Source organism: Nilaparvata lugens, chromosome 3 (genome assembly GCF_014356525.2).
Source record: "Nilaparvata lugens isolate BPH chromosome 3, ASM1435652v1, whole genome shotgun sequence".
Classification (NCBI taxonomy): Eukaryota; Metazoa; Arthropoda; class Insecta; order Hemiptera; family Delphacidae; genus Nilaparvata; species Nilaparvata lugens.
Window position 1 is genome coordinate 71,004,789 of NC_052506.1, and position 11,714 is coordinate 71,016,502.

General features: G+C 32.8%; 1 protein-coding gene across 4 annotated transcripts in view; it reads left to right on the forward strand.

Annotated features, from left to right (window-relative positions):
* The window catches only part of LOC111046548 (protein AF-10), a 38,706-nt gene extending 28,026 nt beyond the window's left edge, over nt 1-10,680 (forward strand). For all 4 annotated transcript variants that reach the window (XM_039424453.1, XM_039424450.1, XM_039424451.1 and 1 more), the window contains 4 exons: nt 1,829-2,042; nt 3,462-3,587; nt 4,228-4,306; nt 5,446-10,680. In XM_039424453.1, the coding sequence (XP_039280387.1) occupies nt 1,829-2,042; nt 3,462-3,587; nt 4,228-4,306; nt 5,446-5,517 (491 nt within the window). In that variant the 3' untranslated portion in view covers nt 5,518-10,680. The remainder of the gene's footprint in view (nt 1-1,828; nt 2,043-3,461; nt 3,588-4,227; nt 4,307-5,445) is intronic.
* Nucleotides 10,681-11,714: the final 1,034 nt, after the last annotated feature.

Here is an 11,714-nt window from a genome sequence, read left to right on the forward strand (position 1 = left end):
TTTTTGATCAACAATATCTTCCGATTGTTACCATTTAGATGTATAATTCAAAATCCTTCTGGGCGTATTTTTGTGCTCTATAATCTGAGATCAGGTAGGTGTTTTTCACAATACAAGGAGCATTGTTGTCAGGTGCTGGAAATCTATATGAGATAGAGCGCTCTACCTGATCTTAGATTACAGAGCACATAAATACGCCCAGAGGGATTTTGAATTATACATCTAAATGGTAACAATCGGAAGATATTGTTGATCAAAAACTAAAATTCATCAGAATTGATTTTTTCTTTAAATTTTACTCATTTTATATTTTATATTTTTCATTTTTTTGAAAAATCATAACTCATTACTCATTGGAGATAGAGAGTTCCGAATGATCTCATTTTATTTAGAATTTTATAATCTTGAAAAAAAGGTGAGAGCAAAGCTTTCCGTCCGATTACGAGATTTGGCAGAAATGGCTGAAAACTGGAAAATGAGCCGAAAATACGAGGTTTCTGGACCATCCTGTAACTAGCACAAGGAAATTTTGCAGGAAGAAGTTCTGGACTTCTCTTATGTACCCAAATAATATATTAAAAAATCAGAACTACAATATAAATTGCAAGCACCCCCCCTTTTTTATGTCTATATTGACTGTACAATATATTCAATGCCTCTAGAGTGAATTAATTTCACTGTTTGTTCTGAATCTCAAGTGAAATATTAGACTCTGTATAACTAGGTTACAAAGCATTTCCACACTCATGCATTATTCTCTTGCTACAGTTACGTCCCTCCTGACTTGTCTACATCAGTTGAGGGCAGAAAATCTGCGCCTTGAAGAACATGTGAATTTTTCTGAAAAGAATCAGCCTAAGCAATATGTTGGGTTTGTCTTGAAACATTCTCTATAAAAATGTATAGATTTATATTAAAAATGTATAGATAGCCTATTAGTAGATGCAAATTATAAATATCTATATATGCATATGCATTCATAGGCCAAAGTTAATTTATAATTTACACTTAATTAATAAATACTAATAGACTCAAGTAAGTTCTAGAGCCACAATTTCTTCCTGCTCATCAAGTCTCAAGTATCTTCTTGACTTGAGGCGCCTTGGTGGAGGGTTAGCCAAATCTCTAGAGACTGGGAGACCCTCAAGAATGTTTTGCAACTGGGAAATGAACTTGTTCAACTTCTCAAACCTTCTGAGATCTGGAGGCATTATATTACTAAGCACAGGCAGCATTATAAAAGTATAAATGACATTACATTTCTAAATGCAAATGAATTTTATTGTTTCTTCCATATCTCTGTTCTACTTTAATTAGTAATTCATGAATAATTAGTTACGATAAAATACGTCTGTAGAATTAATTTTCAATAGCAAAATAGATTGTAATACTACGTACTAGATAGTTGATATAAGTAAAAAAGCTACTATTGTATTTTGAAAGAATGGATACTGAACTTCATTGAAGAAATTAATAATTTTGAGAACTTGAGCCCGGTTGCACAATGCACGTCAAATAATTAAGTTACTGATTCGTTCTCGTGACGTTGGTTCCATTCCGTCATGGCCCCCATCCACGTCCAAACAAGTCTGTGCAAATCAGTACCTACTTATAACATCAGTCCAAAAAACTAAAATAAACACACGAATTTTACGTCACATTACCAAACGTTTAGTCTAGTTTTGTTGGGGCGTAATTAAGTAGCGCAAACCTGTTGATCGTAGATGGGGGCCTTCAGATGACTTAATTTCAAAATGGTTGGATTTGATAGACATTCTTCTGCAACCGGAATTCATAATATTTAGAATTTGCTGGTGAATGCTTGCAGTGCATCCGTCGGCAGGTGGCAGCAACGCGCAGCCGCAGCAGCAGCCGACTGCGGCCGAAGCAGCACCGGGACGCACATCCGCGTCTGGCCGAGTGAACAGCACCTATGGCGGCGGTGTGCCCCCCCACCCCATGGAGAACGGCCTGCCTCCCTCGCCTCCCACCACGGGACCCTACCGGACTGCAGGCGCTCAGCCTTCTCCCAACACTATAAGGTAACAACATTCACCTTTTTCCCTTATTTCATTTTTGCTCAACCTACATGAGAAGAGAGTTTCGCTTGTGTGATTTTATAAGAAAGTATGTTTTTATTCCCTGGTTCTAAACTCTCCTAAATCAATATTTCCCAATTTAATGTTGATTGAGTATTGTATTTTAATCTGATTTTGTACTTGAAACATTTAAATTGAAAATTCTGGTTTGTATAAATATTTTTGACTAAACATTATCTGAAAGTAAAAATATAATAATAACTATTGCCCGGTTTCACCAAGCTCGGTCAAGTCATTTGACCATGGTAAAATCAGATATGGTTTACTACGACGGCACTGTATTATAATTATGATTTCTATGGCGATCGTTACTATCGATAAATCCAGTCCACATTTGTATAAAGTATTGTAAGCTTGAACGTGTTCAAATATCTTGTCCGAGCGTGGTGAAAGCGGGCAGCCTTTTTTCGGACATTGCCATATTATAAAAATTTGGGAGAGAAGTACTCTACTTTACTTATTCTATTGTTTTTTTATTGTAAATCTTCAACTGTCAGGTTGTTATAATGCAGTTCACGGTGCTCATTCCCCATACCCAGACTTGTTGTCTTTGTGGGGAATATTCACTATTTATCTAATGTTTCTGCTGCTGTATTACTTTTTTTTGTGAATAAAGATCATTTGAATTTGAAAGTAGCTCATGTAATGTTATTCCTTTTCCCTCATTAATTTTGATAATAATTATCATTATTAATGATTAGTGATATTTATTAAAAAAGAGAATAGATAAATTGTAAAAAAATGGAGGAGAGCTATTCAACATCAAAGCATCCATACTCTGAGTTGAAACTCATCCTTATTCATTTACATAAATTCACATCATATTCTTTGAATTAACTGTAATTTATAGTCTACAAGTTCATAAATCTTCTTTCTTCCTATCCATATTCTTCATTATTTGATGTCATTTCCCCCACTGCGAATAAAGTAAATTCGTACTGACACTATGGTTTTATTCTAGTTCCTATATTTTTATTTTGTTTTAGTATATATTACTGGCAATTCAACTATGTTGCTCTGCATTCTGTAAAGTTATGGCTGCTTATAATTGATTGGCCTGGAGGCCTTCATATTGAATGGCCAGGATTGGCCTGATGGAGCTTTATTTGCTCGTTCGGTCCACTGCCGCAGCCACATGTTGGCCCAGTTAGCTGGCCCAGCCAGCCTAGTAAAGGTGCAATTCCTTGCAAAGGCGCTGGTCGACATTGGGCCAACATGTAGATTTGGCATAAAACTAAACTACTAGAAATGAATTGATAAATATATTAATGATTCACATACTGTATAAATAAATATGCATCAGCTGGAGACAGGGTTTTGCTCAAGTTACCACATTATTGAAGAGGTACAATTTGTTTGCAGCCGCCACCACAGCTCTGCCAATTCAGCGTACGTATCAAGCACGCCCGGGGTGGTGGTGCCGAGGGGGGCACACAACGTGCAGCCGCCCGTCTCCAGTGAGCCACATCGCGCCAGTGATACCCGAAGGTAAAACATTCAATACAATTGTGGCAAAACAATTTGATTATAATGCCTCATAATGAAATCATGTTGTGATCGTAAAACTTCGTTTCTTATTACCAGATATTTTAAGATCAGTTGTAAACGAAAACTCCATAATATATTGTAGAGTACAAGGAAAATCCAGTGATAACGCCTAATTTATTTGTTTATTTATCTTGATCCAATTTATGATTTTTCAAAATGCTAATAAAGTTTTAAAAGAAATTGTTCAATAATTATTCTTTTCTATGACGGTTTACAATTTTTTAAATAACTAATATCTTTGTATTTTTTTACTCCTAAGCTGGCGCCATTTTCCTCTTAATGTAGTTCAAATTGTTTACCAGGCATAATTTTCCTATTAATGTAATTTAAATTGTTTTCTTTATTATTTTGTATTATACCATTTTTGTCATCTTCCTGTTTTTTATAGATATTTTGACAAAAAACTAATTTCTATACCTTCATATATAGAATAGTTCAATTTTGTCCGTGTACAAGCCGCATGTGAATAAGTCTGAACGAGAGGCCAGTTTCTTTGTCTTACGTTTTGCAAAAATAATCCAATTCACTGACCCTTGATGTTATTGGCATTCAATATTGGTATGATGTTGTGTATGCTCAGGTCGAGTTCTCAGGGCATGCAACAGGCTGCTAACTATGCGTCAATGTACTCGTCGCAGCAGCAGCAGCAACAACAACAGGTATTCTATTTTGACAATTTCATTTTATGAAATCGGTTAACCTTGAATTTACTTTCCTTCTTCACACCTCTCATGAAATTTTAGGTCTCCAAGGATGATGGATTTATTAGTACTGTCTCAATTATTATACCTAGGTCCTCAATTGTTGTATTAATTCAAATGCAATAGAATACCTTCTTTTAAGTTGCCACTCTAAAAATAATACTGAATGAAAATCTTGGTACAATCCGTATTGAAATAGATCCAATTGAGACTCCCTAAATAAAATGATTAGTCATAGTTTCCAGTCTAATAGACAGTATGATGATGACCACCCACACTAGGTCAAGCTACTTATAGTAAGTGCATTTTCACTTCATAAATTTTTTATTCACGTTTTATTTCATTTGTGAAAAAGTTTGGATATGCAACAGAGTATAGTTTCCAGTTACCTTATTGTAGAAATGAGTGTGACAAAATTTTTAGTTTCATTCAATATCACAATTTAACCTTCACTACTACAAAGAAAAACAATATACTACATAAAGTAAGATTTAATTTATGTAAGAAATTTACATTTAGAGATTAAGGCCCGGTTGCAGAAAAGCCGGTTAAATTTTGAACCAATCAGAGAAGGCCTTTTTGATAAGACGGCTTCTCTGATTGGTCATCATGGAATTAATCATGATTAAAATTTAACCGGCTTTTGTCCAACCGGCACTAAATGTTTATTGTTATTCTTAATCTAAGATTTTAAAGTTACATTACAATAATTTATTACACGCTAGAAGGTAACCCGTGCTTTGCACCAGGGAAAATTTTGTGTTGTGAAATGCAATCTCTTTATGTAAAGGAAACTAAAAAAATTCTTTCTGGAGATAGCTCTGTGTGGTTGTGCTTTTATTGTTGCTTAAACTTTATTTTTTTTCAATTTTGAAATTTGAATTAATTTATTAATAGCAATTTATAAAATAAGCCTATATCCATCCACGGTAAATTCAGAATCTTTATGTAAAATTGCTTGTTCATCAGTTGATGATTAGTGATGAGTGATAATGCGTCAGTCGTGTATTTCCTATCCCATGAGCCAATTCCTTCCTTTATAAGTTTGAAGATAGATAGATGTACACATTTTACTTGATATGTAAAATGTGTTGCAGATGGTAATGAGACGAGAGGTGGTGGGAGGTGACATGCACCATCAGATTCCTCCGTCTTCGAAGCCCAGCTGAAATCAGACCTTGTCCTCGGACCTGTTGATTCAGGCAATCCAGTCGTTCTGCGGATGAAGGTCAACAGTTCAGTTATGGCTAGCCACTCATCCAAGAACAATGCATCCTTTTACAGGATTGTTTTTTACAAAATATTATTAGTGATAACTAGGGGATGAAGTGTATAAATTAATTTATGATTCATTTTAGTTTTACTTATTGATTTTTTCTCATTGTCATTCGGTCAATGTAGTTATCAGGATTTTTTCTTGTATTCAGTTGTGAAAGAACGGATTATTATTTTTCTGTAGTAGGTATTGGTAAAACATGACAGGTAATTCAAGGGTCTTGATACTTTGGAGAATTTTATCTAATTTTTAATTTAGTATTTCATTTTTATTTATTATTTTCATCTTGTGAAAAAACTTTTGATAGTAAAAATTTTTACATATTAGTATTAAGTGGTAATACAATCGTGTTGAAGACAGTGATAGACCTTTTTAGAAAAAGTATGAAATTCAAATTAAACTTGAGTATGAGTAATTTTATTATCTTTGAATCATAAAGGGGGCGGGGCGTTAACTCATTGACCTATCTTAGCAAAGTTTCATTAGATGGTGATATGATGTAGCCCATTGTTACAATAAATCTAACCAATGAGTATTTGAACTGCGGATATACATGTTTTGTAAAGCGCTAGATTTTGAACTTAATTTGTGACACTGGTGTCTAGTGATGGGCGAAGTGATGGACTCTCACTAATGAATAACCTTCAAATTTGTTTGTTCCTCTGGAGAGTTTGATTTTTATTTTACTCTGTGCTATAATAAATTGAAAATCCAGGGATTTTAAACTGAGTTTTTTTATAAATACTACTATTGTTTTCATTTTTTTTCAATATATACTTTTTTGTTTTGGATTCTATGGCTGCTTTTATTATTTCCACTTTACTGGTCTTTATGTTTGTTGTGTTAATAGTATTCGTTGAACGATTTTTTGTGAATTTTGAACTCTCATTGTGGAAAATGACAAACTACTCCTAAAATAGTACTCTGATGTTCATTTCCTTGTAGTTGGACTGAGTTTTAATTCATCTAGTATGAACACTCTACAGTTTCCACTAGGCTATGATTGTAATAAACTTGTCCGCTTACATGAGCGTTTTTTGCTAGGATTAGGATAATAATTTATTCATTCTTATTTCTTGACGGATAGAAATGAATTATTTCAATGGCAATTAGTAACAGAAATAATAATAATCTAAGGATTCAAATAAGCAATCGTGATTTTATCTAATATAAATTCTACAAAATAATCCAAGTACCTGAAAATGAACTTGCACATTTTCCCTATAGCTTGTAATTTGAATGTAAATAAACTGTTTAAAAAAAATTGGGAACATCTTTTTATTGGGAAAATTAAACTAATAGGATTAGTCTCTTGATTGTAGACTCTAGTGAAAAAAGCAATAAAATATACTATTGTAGATCGTATAATGTTATAATTACTATTTACGTATGTCAAGAGAATCGATACCTGTCTTTGAATTTAATGTGTGCGCTCCTGCTTTTAGAGGGAATTTTTCAGATTCATTTATGAGTTTTTTCTATAGTATTAGAAGATTTCAAGAACTGAATAGTAATTGAATTTCATGAAATTTTAATCTGATAAGTGTTAGGTTTACATGAAGGCCGTCCGCCCACTGTGCTGCCAATGTTTTAAAACTACAATTGACGGTTTTCAATAAAACATAATGTGTGAAATGTCTATAACCCAACCTATTTCAGCTTGAAATTAATTGTGGGTCCTCTCCATAATTATTGGAAAAACACTTTTATTTTTGTTGAATCCACATTCATTAAACTTAATGTGAGTTTTATCATTCATATGTGGATTTGACAAACATAAAACTGAGTTTTTGAATTGTAGGCTATAAATGAAGTCGGCTGCAACTTTTGAATGAGAAATGCAATCGATTCTAAACAGAAAGCGTGTAGGGCGGTTCCCATTTGGTTTTATTAACGATTGTTGTTTTAAACATTGTTGCACCATGGGCAAAAACTAAGAGAATGATATCTCTTATGATAGAGAATTTGAACCTTATGTTATTTTACAAATTCATAGAAAATCATAAACGTTCTGTTGTATGTTTCTTATAGGATTAGGTTTAAAATTAATTGTGGAATAATATTAAGCCTAGCCCACGGCTTCAATGAGAATTTTCTAATAAAACGTCACACATCAAGTATTTGATATTCTATTCACCATATAGTCCAGCCACTATATACATTGGTGCTTGCAATTGATATTGTAGTTCTTATTTTTTAATATTCATTTCAATATCAAGTAATCTTTTTTATAATAACGAGTTACCGAGATTACATAGCTTTGAATATAGAAATTGGCCATTTTTTTGTATCATAATATGTGCTTACGTACACTCAAGAATAAATTTTCCATTTTTCGACCGAATTTGACTTATGATGCATGATATGCAAAAGATTTTGGACCACCTTGACGAGCCGAGAAGAATGAAGTGTAGTACAGTGAAATCTGAGAATTGTGTCAAAAGTTATAAGTGTTTGAAATTATGATTCTTGATGCGTCCTTATGCGCGCCTCTCCACTAGGAAATACTGAAATGAAGTGCATCTAACAGGTGATTCTCATAGAACATAATCTCAAGAACTTATGTCAATGTGAGGACAATGTAGTAGGTGATGATTGAAGCTGAAAATGAGGCGTTTTCCACAATACAAGGAGCATTGTTGTCAGGTGTACCTGGAAATCTATATGAGATCTACCTGATCTTAGATTGTAGAGCACATAAATACGCCCAGATGGATTTTGAATTCTACATCTAAATGGTAAAAATCGGAAGATATTGTTGATCAAAATCTAAAATTCATTAGAACTTATTTTTTCTTTAAATTTTACTCATTTTTGAAAAATCATAACTCATTACTCATTGGAGATAGAGAGTTCGAATGATCTCATTCTATTCAGAATTTTATAATCTAAAAAAACGTGAGATAAAATCTTTCCGTCCGATTACTGGATTTGACAGAAATAGCTGAAACCTGGAGAATGAACCGAAAATGCGAGGTTTTGGGGCCATCCTGTATCTAGCACAAGGAAATTTAGCATGAAGGAATTGGTTCTGGACTTCTCTCACGTATCCAAATAATATATTAAAACATCAGAACTACAATATAAATTGCAAGCACACCCCCTTTTTTATGTCTATATTGACTGAACTAATAAGTGAAAACAGTAATTCAAGAATTCATTTAACTCACAATTCTACAACGTGTATTTAAATTTAATGTTTGAAGATTAACTATTAAATTGATCATAGAACCGATGATATGAAAAATGTAATAACTTTCAAAGCTGTAATTTTTTTCTCAAAATCGGATATTTTAATTTTGTTTGTAAATATCTTCTTATAGTTACAGAAGTGTATAATTCATATTTGCTGCAGGAAACATTGTATAGTGCTTGAATATTGTGTGGGATAATGGATAGGAAAATAAGAATATTGTATTAATTGGAGATATGAATAGTTACAATGTTATGTAATTAAATCGAATAGAGGATTTTGCTGTGTAGCTCAGGTATTGGTATTATGAGTAATCATCATGAGGGATTGGTATTATGAGTCGGCAAAACTGAAGCTGAATTTTACGAATTGAAATGTGACTGGCGTATTCTAATCTAGTTCTTGTGTGCATTCAGCTTACTATTCAACAGACTACATTTACTGTCATATTTATAAAAGAACAAAATTAACCATTTTTACTGTCCATTGGTTTTAAACTTGGAAGTTTCTTTTCAGATTCTTAAAATACTTGCACATATTTGTTCAAAGTAAGAATAAAAAATGCGGACCGTAAAATAATTATACTCTTTAATCTTGAGTCAGTATTGACTGCAAGCTTTTAAAATGTTTTCAGGTGCTTTTGCTGAAAGAGTAAAACGATCCAACGTTAGAGCCCGTTTTCAACATTCGCGAGTTTTTTATATTAATAATAGGCCTATCTATCTATATTAATGGTAATATTACTGATCACTTGTTGTCATTCACATTAATGAAAGTTCATGTCGGTTTTATTTCACTTGAGATTTGTAATTGCATTCAGAATGCGATTTTTGATACAATTTTGCACATGACTGCTCTCCTTATTTTCACTCATACATTGATAATATTCTGGTTTGGTTTGGATTACAATTTGTAAGCGTGTGAAAATTGTCAATTATGATAGTTACTTGAATGATCTATGTATTTCAGAATGTCAAGAACATTAATACAAATTATTGCACAGATTTTATGATTGTGTAATCTTGAAAACTCAAATAATGAAACTATCTCATAGGTAAACTTTTAATCAAACTTGAAGAAATACTATAGTCTAGTAAGTAGTATGGTACATTCAAGCCACACAATGACTGTTAATTTTCATTTAGTTATCCTACGAAATATTTTGAAAACTTACTTGATGAAAATGGATAGCATACTCATGTTATTGTAAAATTTCTTCTCCAGATAACTATTAATTTTTCCAAAAAACGTGAGTTTCAGAGTCGCAGGTGACGCTTTCGGTAATATGGCCCTTGTGTTTATTTAGCAATTAAGAAATTGCTAATTAGCTCGTCTACTGTGAAAAAAATTCCTTTAGTGGTGACTCCACAAAAGTTAATCGCAAGCTGAGAGATACACTTATTGAGATGTCAATTCAATTCCTATTTATATGCTACACTAAATCATGAACGATTCAATGAATATAATGTTAAAATGAAGTGAGTATTAACGTAAGAGAGAAGGGTAATCTGCAAGATGTAATAAAATCAAGTTACTAAATTAAATTTTTCATTCAATTTTTATTTCCAGCTTTTTTAATTAGAATCTTTGCCTAATCTCCCTAAGCTAAACGGCTTCTAAGCGTGAACACTAATTGAACAGAAAAATCAATCCTTCAATAAACAGTTGATACACCAGCTATGCTTTGATTTGAATTGTTTTAGGATTGAAGTGCTGGCCTGCTCTGTATGCCGGTCCTAAGCAATTTAATATTAATATATCAGCGGTCGAAACCTTGGCCCTTACACCAGACTTGAATCCTAACTTACTTCTTTAAAGTTCATTAACCTTGAGATTTTTTCCTCAAGCATTACTGTTTATTACCAAGACTAATGGTGGGCATTATCCTTACCCTTTTTCCTCAGAACCCTTGATTCAAAAGTCATCACTTTTTCCTATGAGTGTCCAGGTACAGCAAGTACATTCAACAAAGAATTCTAATTTATGAAAATCTTCCTATCTCACTTAGGGTCATTCGGGTCAAGTGTAAGAGAGGGTCGGCTGCGCCCTAACTCGCCCTCCCAGCGAATCACTTATTAATAAATGAAAAATATCAGCATTGTGTGGTAGTTATTAAATATTATAATGTACTTTTGACACGTAATGCTATTGAAACGAAAATACAAATTGTTAAGTACAATAAAATATGAACTCTCATAGAATAGACATATTTTGGTGACATTTGTTAATTTTATAATGATTGTGGGTTTTTGTGAATGTTGTATGATATTGTGCTGTCACTTTTTGTTGTATTTAGTCAATTAGAAAGCTGTTTCTCTATAGCAGTGAATTTCGTACGGTTCTTTATTGTTAACTTTTTTTAATTCATATAAAAAGAAATTGAATATATGAAATTACATCGACTTTGTCATTGAAAAAAGACAGCCACTCCGAACCTTGAGCATTTACAATAATAATATTAATTATGAAAATGAAATTTGGATGAAGGAAACTTAATCTTTAAACCGGATCACTCCCGTGCTATCGGATGGGCACGTAACACGTTTTATTGTCGGTCCCGGCTGAAGTATGACAGTCGTAAGGCCCATTGACGGCTTAAATTATATATTCAGGCGGTGGGACCTTCCCCCAAGGGACTCCCCACCAACAAAAACCATACGAATTTACTTCTTCAAATAATTATTATTAAAGGAAAATCCAAATTGATTTCTCAGTAATTTCCATCTTTAAATAATATTGCTATTAAAACGGATTGCACAACCCTGAGGAGGAAATATAATTTATTTTACTTCTTTCAGTACCTAATGTATAAGATTTAAAAAACAATATTATTTATTCATCTCGCTTATGTGCTAAATAATTGTAATCTCACCAATTCATTACTGGTAGTAGCAAAG